This window comes from Lycium barbarum, chromosome 8 (genome assembly GCF_019175385.1).
Source record: "Lycium barbarum isolate Lr01 chromosome 8, ASM1917538v2, whole genome shotgun sequence".
NCBI classification, from domain to species: Eukaryota; Viridiplantae; Streptophyta; class Magnoliopsida; order Solanales; family Solanaceae; genus Lycium; species Lycium barbarum.
Genome location: NC_083344.1, coordinates 132,516,833 through 132,539,153, shown reverse-complemented (window position 1 = coordinate 132,539,153; position 22,321 = coordinate 132,516,833). Strand labels below are relative to the sequence as shown.

Here is a 22,321-nt window from a genome sequence, read left to right as displayed (position 1 = left end):
ATTTGGTTGGAACTATAGATTAAGGACAAACACGACACAACTTGCAATAAGAAGAAGTGCAACTGGCACATAGAATCATAAGGTCAATTTCCTACAGGAGCATTATAATTTCCTGCATTGCAATTAGTTTTGGTATTTATTGGGATCGGATGTGGTTGGAACTATAGATTAAGGACAAACACTACACAACTTGCAATAAGAAGAAGTGCAACTGGCACATAAAATCATAAGATCAATTTCCTGCAGGAGCATTATAATTTCCTGCATTGAAATTAGTTTTGGTATTTATTGGGATAACTGGTCCGGTCACGTCGGTGAAGTCGGTGAAATCCTATTGTAGTCTAATTGTAATAGTTTTGGTTTATATCTGGTGAAATTGTACTTATGGTAATATAGGACGTGTAGTTCTATTAGAATGGTGTTACTTTATTAGACTAAGGTAGGGAGAACCTTACTTGTATATAAGGAGGTCATTATGATGAATACAAAGCAGAAATGATTCTCCTATTATACTTGTCTCTCACAAATTCTCGCCCCTGCCTTGACTTTAACATGGTATCAGAGTCACGTTAGAAAGAACACAAAAACTCAATAACTCTAAAATAATGGCAGGTGACGGAAAAGAAACTGGCGATAACGACAAAGGAATAGCCGGTGAAGAAAACAAAACCCAAAGAAAAACAATCTCTCCCTATGACATTACGTCGAATGATAAACCTGGAATAGAGGTGACACAAGTTCAATTTAGGGGTGAGAATTATGAAGAATGGGCTAGATCCATGAGGACAACCCTAAGAGCAAGAAAGAAGTTCGACTTCTTTGACGGCACGATAATAATTTGTTCAAAGTTCTTGCTCTTCCAATTTGTACTGTGAATCCAGGATTCAAACATTGTGAGTTTTGAATTGAAAGAGTGAATTGTAAAACGTATATTCGACTTCATCTTTATTAACTTTTGTGAGTATGTATGTGTGTGTGTCTATATATATATATAGAACTCAGATCTCAAACTACTAAATTCTGTTGAATATGCAAACTCAGGTTTGTATCTGCTCCTATATATTCATAAAGATATAGAAAAAAGTTCTCGAATACTAGCAGACCACTTAGGGTGCGTGTGGTATGAAAGAAAATACTTTTAAAAAATAAGCTACTTTCATATTTTTATTTTCTGATGTTTCATAAGTAACAAAAAACATTTCTCCTATCAAAAACATTTATATACATAATTTAGGCAGATGTTATGAAGATAGTGGTAGGATAGGGTGAGCAGAGGTGGTAGGGGTGGGGGTTGTGGTCAGTGGCAGTTGTGGGTAGACAATCAGTATGGAATGACATTTATATAACATGTTTTTTTTTAATTGCCACATGAGAAGTTATTTTTCTGATTGTTAATTTATTTTTTCATAGAAAAAATTATTTTTCAAAATATTTTAACCAATCAAAACTGAAAATATTCAAAAATATTTCCTCCGTAAGCGCCAAGATAACAAGTCTGATTGCTTGATATTTTATTTCGCCGACTGTTATTTTACATCAAAGTCTCTTTGTTTTGCAGAATTAATATTCCCTGATGATGAAACCAACGTACTACTCCTTTTGATTTAAAACAAATCTGCTTTGTTTGCTTTTTCCAGACGATAGACCATCACAATAATATATATTTTAAAGTTATGCATACAGTAATGGCCTACATTCTTCTCCGGTACTACATTCTTCTCCTTGTACTAATTTGAAATTTGTATTATTAGTTTATAATTAATATTTAACAAAACTAGTGATTCATTTGTCTATAAAAAGGATTTGAACAGCCATCCAGTAATCTCATCATTTAGTGCATCTCTCCAGCGACCAAAAGGCAAAAAACCAAGTCTCTTGCTTCCTTTACTACTGGTGACAAAACTGTTCGACAGGTTAGCTCATCTCTATCTCATTATTTTGTTTTCTTCTAATGCTGGAGAATATGACTCACAATCTCGCATAACAACAATAACAACAAATACCCAGTGTAGTCTCACAAATAGAGTTTGGAGAGGGTAGGATATACGCAGACCTTACCCTATCTTTGTGGCATAGACTCACAGTCTCACATAAAGTTATGGATTTATACCTATTATTTGTTACTCTTTCCGTTTCAATTTATTTGTCTTACTTTCTCTTTTATTCCGAATGACTCTTTTCTTTTCTGATAACTCTTTAATTTTAACTTTTCACATCTTAGGTTTAGGACCATAAGATTAAACGATATTTTGGTACATTCTAGTTTATGACTACAAGATTCAAATTCTTTACTTTCTTAAAAACTCCATGCCAAGTTAAAACCAGACAAAAAAATTAAAATGGAGGGGTTCAATTTTAGTTGATTTTTACACATAAATAATATTTTGTGAGAAAGTACCGGGTTCAGATGATCGGTATCCTAACTGTGGATCCGCCCCTACATCCTTCTTAGGGGCGGAGCTAGTGTAGTAGCTATGGATAACTTTGGCTCAAACTCTGTATTTGTATTAAAAAGTTCATCTAGTTTGTGTTGTGTGCAAGTAATCTGTTCAGAACCTAGTAAGCAAAAAGATTACGATTCACAACCCATAACCTAAAAATTCCGGCTTCGCCTCTGATCCCACTGTTGTGATCTTTGAAATATTTCTCAACTAAAAGGGATCTTAAGTGTACACTATAGCTTGAACTTCATTCTATTATAGTCGATCGGGCAGTGCTATAAAAGTTGTATGAGTCTACTTTCTTCAGCTAGAAAGCAAGTGCAGTCCTTAATACCTTGTACTTTTGGGCACACGAACTTAGTAATCACTGAATTTCGGCCCACATAATATTTCAAATCATTCAACACTTACAAAGCTTCTCCCCTCAAGATTGAAAATAGTTAACCACATTTGTTTTTGGTAAAAGGCAAAAGTCATAGATAATTCCCTAAATTTTGTCACATTTTTTTTTTGGGTATCTAAATTGAAGGTTGTACCTATTGGGTACCTAAATCAGTCTAAATTTAATTCTATTGGATACCTTTCGCCTACGTGGCGCCTACGTGACACAACAATTGAGTCCAATTTTTCTTGAGAGAGTGGACAACTCTTTTTTCCTTAATTATTTTTTTGGATTAAAATTTTACCTCTTATAAATAAAATTTAATAGATAAATAAATAAAAAAATAACCCACTTGCCCCCCACCCGTCTGTCCCCTGACCTCACCCCACCCCTACCCCTTTCTTCTTCTCCACTTCTCCACTGCACGTTCTTCTTCTTCTTCTTCCTTTTTTTTTTTTCTCTTCTTCCTGTTCTCCACTTCTCCACTGTACGTTTTTTTTTTCTCTTCTTCTTGTTCTCCACTCCACTGTACATTCTCCTCCTCTTCTTCTTCTTCTTCCTTTTTTTTTTTTTTCTCTTCTTCTTCTTCTTCTTCTTCATTATAACACTTCATTTCTTTTAATTATTTATACAAAATTAATTTGTGAATTGGATGTTATTTCTTATCATCATTTTTTTTGATCTTTTTAGATTTGAAAAGTAGTATTACCATCTTGTTCACCGGAAAAAATGGGGATTCACCATTACTATGACTTTTTTTTTTATCTCACCTTTCATTAAAGGTTGGTGGGTTTTGTAAAGACATTGATAGACCTAAATAAGAGAAGAAAAGGGAAATAAATTATTGGTGAGGTGGGGAGACGGCGGTTGGGGGTGGTGGTGCGGCGTCCAGTGGTGGGGGAGCGGCGGCCAGTTTAGGGGGGGGGGGGGGCGAAGGAGATGAAAGTTGGGGGAAGGGGTGTATAATTTTTTTTTTTAATTATTATGATGGACCCCCACCATCACGTGTCACGTTTTCATTTGACAAAATTGCCACGTCATGGAGAGTGTAATACACTCTCTTAATTTTGCTGATTATTGTGAAAAAGGGACCCAATGGTTTAAGTACCCAATAGGTATAAACTCGATTTAGGTACCCGAGAGGAAAATGTGGCAAAGTTTAGGAGGTTATCTAATGACTTTTGCCTTGGTAAAAAGATAAAAAGAAAAGTCTTAGATCTGTCAGCTTGCTAGGAGTTATTTGTTGGCCTAAAACAATGCAAAGAGACTTTATTATTGTTGTCTACTTTGGACGATCTTATATGTAGCTTCTTCTTTTTTCAGCTTTCAATACGAGATTTTATTAGCACACTCGATATCATTATTGTCCTGTTTCACATACATAGTATGTTCAAGAATTCGTTCGCATTTGGCATGTAACTGTCTTTATCTCATCGTCTTGTTGTCTTTGCAGATACCTTCCATATTTGTGTTCGGGCAAGAAAACAAAAAGAATCTCTGATCAGTTGGATAGCAGTCATCGTTTTGTTTTAGTAGAACTTCATTTCCAGTATGTTTAAGAAACTTTTCTTTGTCCTTGCTATGTAACATTCTTTATCTCATCCACATTTGGCTTTTTTGTCTTTTGCAGATACCTTCGGCATTTGTGTTAGGGCAAAAACAAAAAAATCTCAGTTGGATAGCAGTCATCGTTTTGTTTTAGTAGCACTTCATTCCAGTATGTTTAAGAAATTTCTCTTTATCCCTGCTATGTAACATTCTTTATCTCATCCACATTGGGATTTTTTTTCCTTTTGCAGATACCTTTTGTATTTGAGTTTGGAAAAAAACAAAAAACAAAAAAATCTCTCCGTTACTTGCAGTCATCATTTTGTTTTAACAGAACTTCATTTTCAGTACATAAGATATCTTCTACAGTACTGATAAAGGTATGTTTAAGAATCTTTTCAAAATTTGCTCTTGCTATATAACTTTCTTTATCTCATCCACATGTTGCTTTTTCTTCTTTCCAGATACCTTCTGTATTTGTGTTCCGGCAAAAGAAAAAAAAAAAAAAATCTCCCAATTGGAGTCATTGTCTTTAGCAGAACTTCATTCCCAATACATTAAATCTCTTCTACATTACTGATAAAGGTATGCTTAAGATATTTTTCTTTCTTCTTGCTATATTTTCTTATCTCATCCAGATTTGACTTTTTTCTTCCTACATAAGTATCTCATCCACATTTGTTGATTGATTAAGAAAATTTGAGAGAAAAAAGGGAAAATTAAGACACATAACCATACAAAACGACACAACTTATCGAAATTTGCTTGTTTATGCCAAATTGCCAAACTTAATAAAAAACTTTGCACATTGTAGCCAACAAACATAAGTATGTCTTTTCCTCTCTCTCACGTGAACTTTTTCCCATCTCCTCTTGATTTCCACCACATTTTCTGGAGACAAATGTTAAAACGATGACCTTTTATTCCTTATTTTTCTGTTTTACAATGAATACAAAATGCAGTTTATCTAACCTATACAAAGGATCTATACTTGGAATGTAATTAATTAGTGTACATAAGTTTAGGCTATGATTTTTGAATTCGGAAAAGGGTCAAAAATGCCCTTAACATATTTGAAATGGTTCAAAATTGCCCTCCATCCACCTATTAGTTAATATATGCCCTTTCCATCCACCTATTAGTTCATAAATGCCCTTAACGTTTGATTTTAGTCTAAAATTGTCCTTCTTTTTAACGGAAGATGATGTGGAATATATGAACTTTTTCATTAAATACGTGACCATAGTTTATTGGTCCACCAATTAATTTTCAAAATTATAATTGATCTCATCATCAATAGCTTTTTTCGAAAACTTTTTCAGAAACATTATGAATAACAAGACCAAATAAAATATTATCTCTTTTTGAAAAATTCTCTCGACATAACTCTAGCAAGACACCATGACCCTCACATTTTCAAAACTTTTAAGATAAGGGAATAATATCTCCATAACTCATAAGAAGTATTGCTTATTTTCTCATAAGATATCTCATCTTAAAAATAAGGCACAATACATAAACAAGCCCTCAAACTTGGCCTTAACTGTCAAGTATGCCCTCCAACTTTGGGTGTGCACAAGTAGGCACCTCAACTTGTATAAAGTTGAACACGTAAACACAAATGCTGACATGGCACTGACGTGACATTGACATGGCACATAAATTTGGAGGTGTCTAGATGATCATTTTGCAAGTTTGAGTGTTCAACTGACAAAGTGGAGACAAGTTAAGGTGCCTACTTGTGCACACCTAAAGTTGAAGGACATACGTACCAGCTGAGACCAAGTTTGAAGACCTGTTTATGTAGTATGGCTAAAAATATTAAGCTAATAATATAGTTTCACCCAAATAATTATATAAAGTTACTCGTACTATGTCATCATCAACAAATATTTTAAGGAAAGTAATATCTTTATTAAGAGTTGGATAAGAAATAATAATCTTAATAAAAGATCTCCTAAAACGAGTATAATTTGCATAGTTTATATAATACACATGAGATGAGAATAGTAGGTACAGATACTAGCAATTTCAATATTTATTTTAAGAACTTTTTCATTTTAAGAACTTGATTAGTTCTTGAATCACCAACATAAATAAATCATTATTCTTCTTCTTCAACTTGGATGTAGAATACAAAATTAATTTGTTAGCACAAACATGCTTAGTAAAACCATGGCTGATGGCCTAACACTCAATCTCTCATATTAGTCACAAGATTCACTTGAGAAATGACCAAAATAACTATATCATCCGCTTAGCAAAATTTATTTTTACTTAACGGAATTATCATTTCTCTAAATCTTCTTCTATGTTAGATGAATATATGATGGCTTAGCGCCACGCACAAAACGATTATAATTTCCATTAAAAGATTTATTATTGACGGCAATACATAACAGTATGTAGTTGAAATATTGCTTTTGATATTGTGCATCACTACCTCTAAACTCCATTAAAGGTGCGTCAACTATCAATCAAAAGTTCAATCAACTAAACCATCAAAGTTAAATTAGGCCACACAAAAAAACCAACCACTATTCAACATTAAGTCAAATGACCAAGAGCTATGCAAATATTAGTATTTCCACAAAAAATACAATATGCCAAGGTCTTCAAATATGATTTGTTACCATAAAAATCTCACATTTGTAAGGTCTAAATTATAATAAACACTTTTTTTTAATTTGATTCACTGCCTCACCCATAAAGGTAACTATTATCAAATATATTTAGCTAGCACATAGTTCTTCAAATTAATAGAAGATAAAGAGGGCTCAAAACTATTTTTAAAAACACAAACGTTATTTATCACATGCACGATGCCCAAACAACAACTAACGCTTCTTTATTTGTAAAACTTTACGCCTTTGCATGCTAATTCCACTAACTCCAAGATTATTATCTTTGGACTTTTAACGATGTCTTTTTTTTTTTTCATTTATTAAAACATAGAAATTATAGTACCGTTACATACCTTATTAACCTAATTGAAAAGTTGTTACCTCATCAACCTTTGTATTCCGTCCATGCATGTTATATTGTAAATCGTATTCTCCGTAAAATTATAGTGTAAAATATCCTTAAGATTGTTGGAAATCTTATGAAAAATACTTGATCAAAAACCTAATCGGAAAATAGTTGATCACGAACCTTGCAGAAAATTCTTGAGAGCTTGAGGCATGTCAATTAAGACATTATCCTTAAGGATATTTCACCCGGTATGGGTATATCCCTCAGGATTCAACAAGCTCTTCTAGTACAAAATTAGGAACTAGAATCTAACAAAGATTTCATAAAGTAGAAGACCAGCGCAATATAATCTATAAGGAAAATATATTTTTGTATATGTCTCTTGGTATTTCTATATTCAACATGAGCATAGGAAGGATATACATAAGATGAAGATGACTAACCAATAGACTAACCGTTGGTAACAAACCAACGTTACCAGCTTCAATTGCTCATTAAAGATACTTTAATGATAGCGATTCAATTATATTAATAGAATGAATAGGAATAAAGATTAGCAAAGAAACAATCTGATAGCTAATCGTAATAATGACTCCTACGGCTATACTCAAAGTTAATAGCAATAAGGAGGATTAAAAGGCTAATCATAATAGCTAGAGTCCGTTGAAGCCAAACATTAGGAATATGTTAAAGAAAAATAATATAGTAAAGAAGAATTTGGACATATCCTTTTGAGATATTTCATTCATTGTTTTATTTCAACACATTTTCCTTTTAACTAGAACATGGCAGGCTGCTTTGTGACCCTTCTTCCTAATCCATCCAATATATAGCTTCAGGTGCAAGACAGAAAGGATTGCTAATACCCAAAACAAGGGGTAAGAATAGGAAAGGCTAATATACAAAACAATGAGTACGAATAGGAAGATGAAACCTGGTAGCATGGTTTAAGCTTCCTATGTTCTTAGAGATTAGATGATGTCCATAAATATGAGCTGAAGCATTCCTAGATCCAATTGTCACTTGCCTCTAAAGCTAAATTTTGAAGTCCATAAATATGAGCTGTTACTTTCTTGAAGTATTCCTAGATCCAATTGCCACTTGCCTCTAAGGCTAAACTTTGAAGTCCATAATAATGAGCTGTTCTTTGTTTGATGAACTCAAGTACTCAACTCAAACTCAAACGAGCCAACTCCAACTTTAGTTGTATGAAAACTAGGTTCTATCCACTTACTAAGTAGCCGTTTGGCCATAGATTCCAAATATTTTTCACTGTATTTGAAATTTATGGCGTTGGAGTTGAAGATGGAGCTATGTTTGGTAATACTTTTTGTAAAGAATATTTGGTGTAATGTTCAAGTTCAAAATTAAAAGTGAGTTGGAAAACAGGTTATAAGTTATTTTTCAAATATAAAACACAACTTCAAGTTGGATTTGGAATTTTCATGGCCAAACACTGAATTTTAAATAAATTGAATAATTATTTCGAAAAAAAAAAAGTGAATAATTTTCATGGCCAAACGGGTCCTAGGAGTATAGAAGTCTTGTTTCTTGTGAAATGTGAGAAAATTTTCATGGACAAACAACTTCATGTTGTCTTATTTGTATTTGATTCTTATTATGCAGGAACAAATAAACAAAAGAAGAAAGAGGAAAGCAATTATACTGAACGGAAAGACTGATCAGTAAAAAAATTGAAAAAGAAGCAAGGTTGACGAGCAAATGGCCTTAGAAATTGTGGGATTAATTACAGAGCCAGTTGTAAACTACATAGTCAAACCAATTGGACGACCACTTGGTTATCTGATGTTTTACAGGAGAAACATCCAAAATCTGAAAGATGAAATGGAGAAGTTGGATCAGATTAGAGCAGATGTGGTTCGATCGAAGGAGGAGGAGGAGAGAAATTTGAGAAGTGTCGCAACCGTTACTGAGGGCTGGCTCAAAGAAACAGATGACATCCGAAAAAAGACCAACACTATTTTGCCAAGTGAAGCTGATATTGGGAAGGGGTGTCTAAGTCAAGGTTTGATTTCGCGTTATGTGGTGAGTAGGAAAGCTAAGAAGATAATTGACGTTGTCATCCAACAACGAAATGAAGGGAGCGGGTATGTGAAAACGATGTGCATTGTAAGCAAGAAAGACGCTGATGAGGATGATGGTATGTCAAGACAATTAATCATGGCAGATATCATTAAAGCTCTAAATGATGAGGAGATAAATATGATTGGGATATGTGGTCCAGGTGGGGTTGGGAAGACGAGGATGGAGAAGAAAGTTATTGCAAAGGTCGAAGGGGAAAACTTGTTTGATAAGGTTGTGTTCACAGTAGTTTCCCAACCATTCAACTTGGAAAATCTTCAAGCCTCAATTGCAGAACAATTGGGTCTAAAACTTAATGAAAAGGATAAGAACATCAGAGCTGTCAGACTAAATACAAGACTGAATAATGAGTATAAAATTCTCTTAATATTAGATGATGTTTGGGAAAAACTGGATTTGGAGGAAGTCGGAATTCCCTTGGGAGAGGAGCACAAAGGTTGTAAAGTCATTTTAACATCGAGAAGCTACGATATATGCTCTTCTATGTTTCGGACTGGGGGGAAGATTTTCACCATAGAGTCATTGACTGAAGAAGAATCTTGGGTTCTCTTTAGAAGAAACGCTGGTGATAGAACTAATGATCCTGCCTTGTATCAAACTGCAAAACAAATTTGCAAGGAATGTGGGGGGATACCACTTGGAATATTAACTGTTGCAAATGCTTTAAAAGATACAAGTCAGGACATCTGGGAAGGTGCACTTACACAGCTAAAATCAGTCGTTCCAGAAGACATTACAGGATTAAGAGAAGTATATAATTCCTTGAAGCTTTCCTACGATCAGCTAAAAAATGATGAAGCAAAGAAGTTATATCTACATTGTGGTTTATTCCCAGAAGATTACTCTATACCCCTGGAAACTCTTGCCAGACGTGGAATGAGTTTGGGTATGTTTTCACACATCAATAGTCTTCAAGAAGCTAGGATAAAGGTGAAATTATTGGTTGATAAGCTGAAAAATTGTTTCCTGCTACAAAAAGACAAGGATGATAGCTCGGTCAAAATGCACGATGCTCTTCGAGATTTAGCTATATATATTTCATCCAGAGAACGACGTCATTTTGGGATAAGCCACGATTTGAAGCTAAAACAATGGCCAAGAAATATTTACCATGAAGAAGTAACTTGCATTTCAGTACGTTCACATACCACTATAAAGCATCCAAAGACGCTAAATTGCCCGAGATTAGAATTCTTAGAAATAGGAGCAGGGGGTGGGGGTGTTTCTTATCTGGATGATGATATTTTCCATGGTACAAGAGGCCTCAAAACAATCGAAGTATCCTACATGCGATTTTCACTTATGCCATCATCAATTGGATTGTTAAAGAATTTGCGCATGTTAAGATTGTTTCGCTGCGAGATGGAGGATATATCATTGATAGGTGAGTTAGTTAAGCTTGAGATTCTGAGTATGAGAGCTTCAATCTTTAGAGTTTTTCCAGCTGAACTAGGAAAGCTTGAGAAGCTCAGGTTATTGGATTTGAACTCTTGTCATACTATTGAAAGAATTGAACCAGGTGTTCTATCAAGTTTTCTTGAGTTAGAAGAACTTGATATGGAAGGATGCTTTGCAGTTGAATGGGAAGTCGAAAACAAAGTGGAACAGAATAAAGCCAAAAACGTCGCACTTGCTGAACTGCATGTGATGCAGAATTTGACCACGCTAAGTATTGACATATCTGACGGAGATATCCCAAAAGATACGAGTCTTCCTGGTGGGCTAACGGAGTTTTTTATAAGAATATGGTCGTCTGGTATTTCTAGAAGTCTTAGAAGTATGGTAACTTTTGGAACTTTTGGAAAGTATGATTCTAAATACTCTAAGACGGTGTGGTGTTGTTCTGATGAAGAGCATGTAGTGGATTGGATAAGCAACATTGTAGTGCATGCCGAAGACGTCGTGTTGCGGAAAAGTGTAACAAGCCATGTAATTGATTTATTGGCGAGAGAAAGCTTCCAGCATGTGAAGTTCCTAGATGCTAGCGGACATAAAGAATTGCGGTATCTTGCAAATATGTCAGATTTTCCCGGCAAGACTCCAAGTCAATATACTAATTGTTTTGCCAACCTCGAACACCTTAGCATCAGCAATTGTGAGGACATTGTTTATTTTCTCCCTATGCCGGTGGTGTCCACAACTTTGCCACTTCTTAAAAATCTAGAAATCGACTCGTGTAAGAAGTTGGAACAAGTGTTCCTTCTAGAGGAAGATAATCGGAGTGGTGGGCATGGAATTAGCCAAATTGATAAGGTCAAGTTCCCCAGATTGGAGACAATAAAGCTTGCAAATTTAGAGGCGCTAAACGGTTTCTGCAATGGGACTCACAACATCGAGCTCCCTAGCTTAAGTACCTTGCGTATCCGGAATTTACCCAACATCAGAGGATTCTTCTCCAACCAAAGTGCTAACATGCACTTCCTCTTCGGGGAAAAGGTGCGTAACTTACCCCTAATTTACTTAGTAGTATCAATTATTAATTTTAGTCACAAAAGATACCACTAGTAATTATGCGCGAAATCGCAACTTGCTGCCTCTTAACAAGTGGGTCTAATATTTATTAAAAGGGTGTTTGGAAGGGCTTATTTTAAGTTTTTTTTTTTTTGGCTTTTAAGCTCTTTTTTTATTTTTTGTGGCGTTCCGGAAAGATAAAAGTATTTTTAAATACTTACTTTTAGGCAAAAAAAATATAAAAATAAGCTAAAAGTCAAAAGTGGATATTTTCAACTTATGTTTTTAGCTTCTAAGTTATTTTTAAAAAGTGAGATTTTTTTCCCTCCCCCCTCTCCCTTACATTTTCTATTTCATATATTTTATCTTACTTTTATAAAAAATAAAAATTATAGAAAGTGGGAAATTTTTTCTTACACCACACCCGCACCCCTGCCCCCTCCCACTATCAAATTTTCTATTTCATAATATTTAATTATAAATATGTGAAAAAATTATAAACATTACATTTAAAATAATATTACATTCATATAATATGGGCTAACTCATAACGAATCAACCCATTTATCAACCAACCTATATTTTATCCGCATGAAATATGGGCAGGTTGAATTTCATAATATTTAATTATAAATATGTGAAAAAATTATGGACATTACATTTAAAATAATATTACATTCATATAATATGGGCTAACTCATAACCAACCAACCCATTTATCAATCAATCTATATTTTACCCACATGAAATATGGGCAGGTTGAAATCCAACCCATTTTTATTCAAATCATTTTCAACTTGTCAAATCCAATCAAATCACCCATTTGCCACCCCCTAGAGTAGCAAAATGCCAGAGAAAATAAAATTACTTCTGGTGGATTTATTTAATCTCATATGCGGAAATATAAGTATGAACATGTTACTAATCTAGAGATTAAAGTTTTAGGCATAGTTTTAAGGCCAAACTCATATACGGTCACCTAAACTTGTTAGATACTTTTGGTTGTGACACTTGAACGAAGATTAGTACATATTGACCACTTAAGATTTGTACCTATTAAACATTCTGCTGTAAAGGATTAGTGCGTGTTTCCAAGTGCATATTATATGAAAAAATAACCAATCAACAAGGGACACCTAGAAGTTTTTATTTTAATATAGAAAACATTTCGTTTATAAATCTTTTTACGAACTCACGCCTCCCCCCCCCCCCCCAAACCCACCCCTCCCTCCCTTCTTTCCCCTCTTTATTCTTCTTACTAGTATCCGGGCATGTGCGTTGCACGTATATCACTTTGATGTGTATAAACTTTATAAGAAAATATAAATATTATTAGAACATGTGTTTGATGAGTAACTTAAAATTTGAATAGAATTAATTTAAGCACAAATTGATGAATGCTAGCCTACACTCGACTTAATTTAATCTATTATTAATTTAGATTCAAATGAAAGATTCTATCACAACTTTCATTAGTTGAAAGAAAGAGATTATCACAATGCTGATGTCATAAAAAGGCAATACAATAATAATGACAAAAAGGTTAGAGAGGTAAATTAATTAAATGTGTATGATACTTCAGTCCGCTTCTCCTCTTATAAAATGTCAAATTTTAACATAGCTTCAAGCAGAATTTCCGCGATTTGTATGCCCATCTTTTAGCAATAGAACAAATTATTTTAGCTTCCACTTTTGTAATATAATTTAAGTACTCTCCTTTAAGATTAAGAAATCAAAACTTAAACAAAACTAAATGTTTAATAGAAAGTCTCTTCTTTATTTTTTATAAACATTGCAGGAAGTAAGGTTATAACCGGTATAAGAATATTTCTTATCTAAGGAGGAAGATATTACAAAAAAAATATATATATATATATTTGAGAACTCTAAAAATGAAGATTCGAAGAGTAAAAGTTCACTTACAATTTCATATTGGGAGAATCTCCACCTTGCAACCATGACAATCCGTGATATCCTTTTAACAAAAAAAAAAAGAGATAAATAAGAAAAAATATGATTATGAAAGTCAGAATATTTACTGGTATAAATCAACCAAAAAAAAAAATTAACCTTTTGTTGTTCTTCTGCTATCCAAATCGAGTTTTCTCGTAAATGAATATAGCACATCGAATTTTGGCTGAAAATTAACCACGAACCCATGTTTTGATAACAAAATTTTCATGGATCACATAAACATTTAGTACTATTTAATGTATTAAGTCATTAAAACAGAACTAACTTTTACACTTCTGTAGAGCAACTGTTGCACTTCTAAAAAACCATGCAGAATTTATTTATTAAAAATTATTAAATGTAGGACAAATCATGTGTAGATATTTGGGCTGATTTTGGAAGGCAAAGGGACTGTTTTTAGTTTGGTTATTTGTTTTGATTTTTTTATTATATTTATAGAATGTGTATTTGCATTTATGCACCAAAAAAGTTCTTTAAATAATTTTGCTTGAAGTGAAAAGTAGTCACTCAGCTTTTGATGGCTTTTTTTATTCTTAAAGAAAATTAGTGTTGTTTAAGCATAATACATAGATGCTTCTTTCAACTTTGTTTCAAATTTTTGATATGCATACTTAACTTTAAAAAAAAAAAAAAAAAAAAACAGAAAAAAACGCTTCTTGCCAAAAATCTAAAACTGACAATTACTGAGTAACAATATATTGACACAAATCGTACCAGCCTTGGCAATAATTACTGGGAAATGAAAGTAATTCCTAGAAAGGGAATACACTCTATTAATTAATGACTTCAAAGTAAATGCTCGGTAGATACATTTCACGCTAATTACTTTTTATTTAATTAATTAATTCATTTATTATTTATTAGAAGGTGAATTTACTATCTGTTAGTACAAATATATAGAAATGGTGACACAAATTGTACCAGCCTTTGCAATAATTACCGGGAAATGAAAGTAATTCCTAGAAAGTGAATAGACTATACCAGTTAATGACTTTGTAGTAAATGCTTGGTAGATACATTTCACGCTAATTACTTTTTATTTAATTAATTAATTCATTTATTATTTATTAGAAGGTGAATTTACTATTTGGTAGTACAAAAATATAGAAATGGTGTTCAGATGAGGGGTAAAAAGGTCGTTCAACATTTTATGGGTATTTTGGTAATCCAACTTTGAAAGCTAAGAGCTTCTCACTTTTAGTATATTATGATGATGATGATGATTCTCTTCCATTCTTTTTTCTTCTCTTCTTGCGTTCTACTTTTTCTTCGGGAGGTGATTCTGGTAGCTGTGAAGCAAATTATGGTAATGATCATGTCATGGTCTCTTTTTTACGCCTTGGCCATTTAAAAGCTTAGAAATTAATTATACCTGCAAATTTGCAATTTCGAAGAATTGCTCAACATATGTTTCCCCATCTAGTGACCCGTCTGGGGAGAAAATTATAGGTGAAAGTATGAAGTGAAATAAAGGAATTGAAGTAATAGAGTGGAAAAAATGAAAATGATACTGTACTGATTTCACTGGTTAGCTAAAAGTGTTTAATTGGTACAATTTTTGGTTAGTATAAGGGGGCATTTGGTTCGAATACAAGTTATACAGGGATTATAATGTAAGTATTAGTTATTTAAGGGATTAGTTGTATATGGATTAGTAATATAAAGATTATTTCTTGTTGGGTGTTTGGTTCATTGCACTAAAATTAAATATTCATGTCCATTTTTAGATTTTCCTTATGACATAATATCTTGGGCTTATAAAATCATATCAAATGAGTAAATTATAGTTCATAAATAAGGTATTAGACTATTCTAAAAGGCCTCGTTAATAAATCGCATATCTCTATATTCCTTTTATTAATAAATATTTGTGATTACATGCTATCACAAACTTTCAAATACACATAACTTTATAAAGATCCACTGGTCCAATCAATAGTAGTAACTAGCTATTTTTTACTGTAATACTCCCACATCGTACAAACAATTTCTTCATGTCGAGCATGAGTGTTTTGTTTAGAATTTAATATTATGGGGTTTTTTTTTTTTGCGACACATAAACTTATGGGTCAAGTTTTAAATTTTAAAACAGTTGAAATCACAAACTTGGAATTGAATTTCTACTTTTTAAGTGAATTTGGGCTTTGAAATTAAAATTTCAAATTGAAGTCGAAGTTTCGTTCAAATATCATAAATAAGCACAAATTTTAAATCAAAACTTCAAATTTGAAGTCCAAATTGCATGTCGAACGACCTCTTATGTATACCTAAATTATAGTCGATCCTAACAACCCCCTATATGTGGCTATTTGATAGTTGTTACCCCCTAGACCGGGCGTGTGAGGTTGATGAAAAATCGACTATCAACTTCCAAGTGGAGTAATTTTCCCAACATAGTCTTATGTTTTATTTATATAATGATTTATTCGTTATTGTGTATTTGGTCTTCTTGATATAACACATATTTTACCTCAAGTTTTATTTTTATTATTTATCTGTAGATGCAACAACTATTTATTTCATTGTATTCTTTCTTTTTCTTTTTTTATTGTTTTGAAAATTAAGTAATTATTTTTTTCTAGGAACTCCATTATTTTTATACAAATAATTTATTTTAGCCAAAAATGATTTCATTTGGCAGGACGCACTGGCAAGCTTGAAGAATTTGGAACTCGGTTATATGGATGATGCAATGTTGTTATGCTACCAATTAGTTTCCCATTGCTGCTTCAGAGGACTTGAGCATTTAAGCATCTGGAATTGCAAGAATCTCCCTCCTGATTTGTTTATTGATCCTGTGAATGATGCTCGAATTATTAGTGCAGAGGAAGAGGAAAAAGAATACGGAGAAAACGTGGCTGCTAACTCCCTGCTATTTCCTCATTTGAAATATTTGCTTTTATATGGATTGCCAGATTTGAGACATGTTGTTTCACTGAATATGCAAAAGGTTCCTTTTGCTAACGTGAAATCAATTGAAGTAAACTCTTGCGATAGACTACTTCACTTCTCTTCGCTATCTGTAGCCAGGACTTTTTCGCAGCACGTTCAAAAACTGTCATTTGTTGATTGTGAGGAGATGGAACAAGTGTTTGTTTTAGAGGACAATGAAGTGGAAGGAGCTGATCAAAGTCAAATCCCTGACATCCAGTTCCCGAGGTTGCAGGAGTTAAGTCTTGACAATTTACAAGCACTCACGAGTTTTTGCAAGGGGGTTAACAACATTGAGTTCCCAAATTTGAGATACCTACGAATTTCTGGCTTGAGCAACATAAACGGTTTTGTGATTCCGACATATGGAGAGCAATTCAATGGCATGAATTTCCTTTTTGGAACTAAGGTGCGTAAACAATGCCTTTTTTTACTCTTAAAACTTTGAAAAGTGTTGTTTCTAGAAATTGGCAATTTAAAGAAATGATGTAAATTAAGCACGCATGATACTATCAAAAGTCAACGTATAGTTAATAAATAACCTTTACAAATTTGTGTTGTCCAATAATGAACAAAAATACTACTCCCTCCGTATATTTTTACTGGTCATGTATTGACTTGACACGCTTACTAAGGAGCCCAAAATAAAATGACAATTTTACCATATTACCAATCAAACGTACTTTAAAAGTGGTGTAACCACTAATAATTCCTTGAAGTTTCCAACCCAATAATTAATAATTAGGATAAAATAGGAACAAATTGGCAAATTATCTCTTAGTTTTTCACACTAGATAAGTAAAAATGGACAACTATTTTTAGTATACAGGATAAGTAAAAATGGACAGAGAGAGTAGATTAGTAGTTGACATTGACTCGGACGTTATGTTATTTAAAAAAATTACCAATACTAGCTTTAGATTATTTAGAATTTCAATTTACTTTAGATGGAAAGATCTAAAAGTTTCACAATAAAGCATAACTAAAGGATACAATTACCCAAACATAATTCACTCAAAATCTCAATACATCTCAGAATGTTCTCGACATAAGAAAATAGGTAGTAGCACCTCTATGTTTAATAGTGCAAAACCTATTTTAACTTGAAACTATAAAACCTGGTGTAATATTATTTTGAATACAAATTTAGATATTAACTAAAGAAATTACACTGGTAAATTTCAAATCCTAAACAATTTAGGCTTCCTGCTCCAATTTTGAATTAGTCTTCAAGATTCTCATGTAATTCAAAACTGTATGCAACTGATTATTATTGTTATTTTTGTTAGAGCACCTCTCTCCAATGTATATCTCAAACTTGACATCATGAAGCACATTTTTTCAATGGTTGATACAAATTTTCAATTATTGATGCACTTCTCGTCAATATCTTCCTTCAACTTTCCTGTGGAGCACTTCTCTCCAATTTTAGAAAAGAATTTCTTCCTCTTATGATATGTTTGCTTGCACCTTTAATATTCTCAACAATTCAACAAATTGTCTAATTTGTTGTCAATTGGCGCGAGTTTACCAACATACTCTTTAATTCCTTTCGATTCTTTCATTCTTTTGAATCTCAAATGTAACATTTAAAATTTGCATCAACCTTGGCTGGGGGGGGGGGGGGGGGGGGCACATGCCTATAGCGAAAGCTATTTGAGTCTCTACCAAGATCTTAGGTGATCTAATACCAATTTGAAGGATGTAATTACCCCAAAAATAATTCAATCATAATCTCATAATATCAAAGACATTTTCCAAATTTCTTTACACAAGAAAATAGGTAGTAATACCCTATTTATAGTGCAAAACCTACTTTAACTAAAAATTAGAAAACCAATTCCAATACTATTTTGAATATAAATCCTATGTAGACATAAATAAATAAAAACTAGCAAATACCAAATTCTAAACATTAAACAATTTAGGTTTCCTACCCAACTTTAAATAAGTCCTCAACAATAAGCGGTGGCCTGTGAGAATTATCATTAGATCATTTAGTTTGGCACTTACCCTGTAAGTACTGCACCATTAAATAAATTACTGCTTAGACTTAAATTTCATTTTTCAGTTTATTCTATATGTTCTATTCTATATGTACCTTATCATTAGTCATGTGAAGAGTGCAGAACTTATTAAAAGTTCATTGCATTTGGTATTTGATTAAGTTGGACTTCGGTAAGTTTGCACCTTTCGTGGAAATACTAAAGAAATGACCTGATGGGCAATTCCCCATTTGCAGTTAAATGTTGCAATATATGCAAAATGTGTGTACTGAATTTCCAACCCAATCACAGTATGGTCTGTTCGAATTGATTTTTCAGGTCTCATTTGGAGGTTTGAAGTATCTGATACTCCGTGACTTAGACAGTGAGTTATGGTTCCACCAACTTTGCTCAAGGACACCGTCCTTCAGAGAATTGGAAGAATTAAACATTTACGAATGCGACAAGATAAGGAACTTGTTTTCTTCTTCTTCTTCTTCAATCGGGGCCTTGGTGAATCTGAAGAGACTAGAGATATGGAACTGCTCACGGATTGAAGCTGTAATTGTAGAAGAAGGAGAGGGAATGAGCATGAAGCTTCAATTTCTTAAATTGGAATATTTATGGCTGTGTGAGTTACCAAAGTTGGGAAGCTTTAGCCAAAGCAAACATGGTCTACACTTGCCCTCGCTGGAGAAGTTACGGATCGATGATTGCGGTGAAATGCAGACCTTTGCTCAAGGATACATAAACACACCAAGATTGAAGCACCTTACAATAAATTATGAAGACGTTCCGGTGGATGACATAAATAATTCCTTGCGCCATTAATTTGAGGAACAGGTTCGTTGTGCAATTCCTTAAATTGGTACTAACAATCAAATGTAATGATGTTTGTCTTTGTCCTTTCGTCTATTTGGTCTGTTCCACTTCATCTATGTGGCAAAATTTCCTTTTCAAACTTCAAGAAAGTGCACTTTGTAATCTTGCTTCATAATTGGACATTTTGAAATTACAATTATTAAGAGCATAAAGTCTATTATAATTGGATAGAGATAGTACTAATGTATTGTATTGTATTGCTTCAATTTCACCATGACAAATTAAATACTCATTAGATCAACCAAGGTCTATTGTTTTATTTCACAAGGTACCCCTTTTCTATTTCATTTATTCGTATTATTGTTGTTGCTATTGTTATTGTTTTCTTAACAAAACTTTGTTCTAGCATGCAAATGATGAAGAAATGGAAGAAGTAGCAGCAGATCAACTAACAGCTGAAGTAGAGGAGGATGAGAAAAAAGAAATAATGGAAGAATAAGCAGAGCAAATAATTAACTACTGATCATGGTCGCAACTTTATTTTCAACGACAAGAATTGAAACTGCAGAAGAGGAATCCTACAAGTCTATCACGTATTCTAACTCGTGTAAGCTTCACCGTTTTTCTTTTCTGAAAAAAATTATATATTACAACAGTTCGCTAATGTTTATACTCCTTTAGCTTCTCCTCGTAAAGACCTGTGCCTGCTGGTTGGATACCTAATTAGATTGCTCTTTATGAGCTTAGTTGTACACATTTAAGGACAGTCTTGAATTAGACTTCAGCTAATTATCTCTTTTTTCCAAAAAATAATGCCATATCTTTTTTTGAAACGTTTAGTTCTATTCAGGGAAGCACTAACTTTATTACAGAGTTGTTAAGCTTGTACCTTGCTAAGGGATCAATTTCCCTAACCTAAAATTTTTAAATAGATCATTCGAAGAATTGTCATAGTTGGATGACCCAGATGGAGTTGAAATAAGAAATAACTCTACACGTAGCTAATTTTGGTCAAATCTCATGAGTTTTGTACACATCATTATCTTCAAATGAATTGATGTTTTTGTCAAGTTTGAGCCTTACATATCCGGGCGTTTTATAAAGTAAGAGTGTTGGGACAAACTTATGGTGTGAATATGTGCTACACCTTTTTTGAAATGCCTATGAATGTCTAACTATCCATGATGAATTCTAACTTAAATTTAGATGTTTTTATCAGAAGTAAGCAATCCTATTGTTATAGGCATGTTTTAGATTGATACTTAATATACATTTTAAAGCATGTCTGTTTTTTTTTTTTCGTATGTGCATATATAAATCAAAGTGAATTACTTTTCATATAAAGTATGAACGATAAGAAGGCTAATTTCTTAGAAAGGCTTGGGAGGAAGCCAAAGATTTGGAAATAATACGGGTTACTGGCCCGGAGCTAGACAATATGAAAAAGAAGTGACAATTGAATTACCTCAAAGTTAGAGCTAGCTGCCTTACCTGAACAGAATAGGGAAACAGAATTTAACATATGCGGATCCCTTGGTCATAAAAGGGTAACCGTCCAAGTTATGAGTTGTGAGCTTGTCGTTATTAGCATATAGATGTAATTACTTTGAGTTGAAGTACACTTATTTGATTTCATGCGTATCTCTTTAAAAGTTATTACTTGTGTAAATGGCTATGAATAACTGAGGTTATGCTTGCTGAGTCACTAGACTTATTGTTTGTTTATATTTTTCAGATTCTGGAGTTGATGTTGACCTGAAAGCTGAGTTTACATTTGTTAGCTGATAAGTTTGCACCTTTGTTACTTATGAGCCCTATATGTCCTTCCGTTGGAGTCGTTCTACTTTGTCTTAATTACTTTTGGTTGTTGTATAAGTCTCCAAGACTATTATGAATTTTCTTGTTCTTGTGTTTTCTCCATGATTCCATGACAGATTTATGGGGTTGTATTTAGTATTTGCGGCACCATTTTTAAGCTTTATCTGGATAGTTATTATGCTTAAACTTTTTAAAATGTAATAAAGATATGTTGTGAGGTACATTGAATTTGTATGATACCGCTTGAGGTTGATCAGGTTGAGTTGGTTGTAATTGAAGTGGTTCACTTGTTGGACCCCTAACGTTGGTTGTGACATTGTACTTATACTGTTGCCTCAAACTGTTGATTGATTCAAGTAATTGCCAAGTTGGTAATATTGGTTAACTTAGCAGCAATGTTGTATCTGTAACTTTTACTCTTTCAAAATCTTGGACATGTGGTTTATGAACAAGAAATGATGACTCTAGAATCTTTAGTTGCTGATGTTTAGGTCGCATGTCCAACGTTTTCGCCTCCATCCTATGAACTAAAAGATGAAAATTGTCTGTCCGGAAGAGTGAGTATAATATGTATGCCTATAAACTAACAGGGAATCGCAAAGCACATGTTATGTCTGATTTAAGTTTTATTTTCTCAAATGTGGCTTTCATAATATTTCATTTCATGTTTGAAAGAGTTTACATATTCAAGTATAAAATGTGATCTCTTTGAAAAAAGGAGAGTGGATATAACAACAGAAATGCAGTTACAAGGGAATATAAATTCGTTGCGACTGCACATTCATGCCTTATAAAGGAAGATCATTGCACAAACCAAGTATATTAACTTTATGGGTGACAAACTAAAGTGAGAATATATCGTAATTACCATAATAAGTAATAGTAAAAGTGCA

General features: G+C 33.1%; 1 protein-coding gene across 2 annotated transcripts; it reads left to right on the top strand.

The window, feature by feature from the left end:
* Positions 1-1,799: 1,799 nt before the first annotated feature.
* LOC132607570 (probable disease resistance protein At4g27220) lies at positions 1,800-22,321 on the top strand. 2 transcript variants are annotated; one of them, XM_060321595.1, is made up of 10 exons: positions 1,800-1,913; positions 4,277-4,372; positions 4,454-4,540; positions 4,623-4,751; positions 4,836-4,956; positions 8,971-11,883; positions 16,514-17,212; positions 19,128-19,631; positions 20,017-20,217; positions 21,346-22,321. In XM_060321595.1, exons 6-8 carry the CDS (start codon positions 9,067-9,069, stop codon positions 19,617-19,619), a joined length of 4,008 nt encoding a protein of 1,335 aa, XP_060177578.1. In that variant the 5' UTR covers positions 1,800-1,913; positions 4,277-4,372; positions 4,454-4,540; positions 4,623-4,751; positions 4,836-4,956; positions 8,971-9,066; the 3' UTR covers positions 19,620-19,631; positions 20,017-20,217; positions 21,346-22,321. The 2 variants fall into 2 exon arrangements, with proteins under 2 accessions (XP_060177578.1, XP_060177579.1); XM_060321596.1 differs by lacking the exon at positions 4,454-4,540.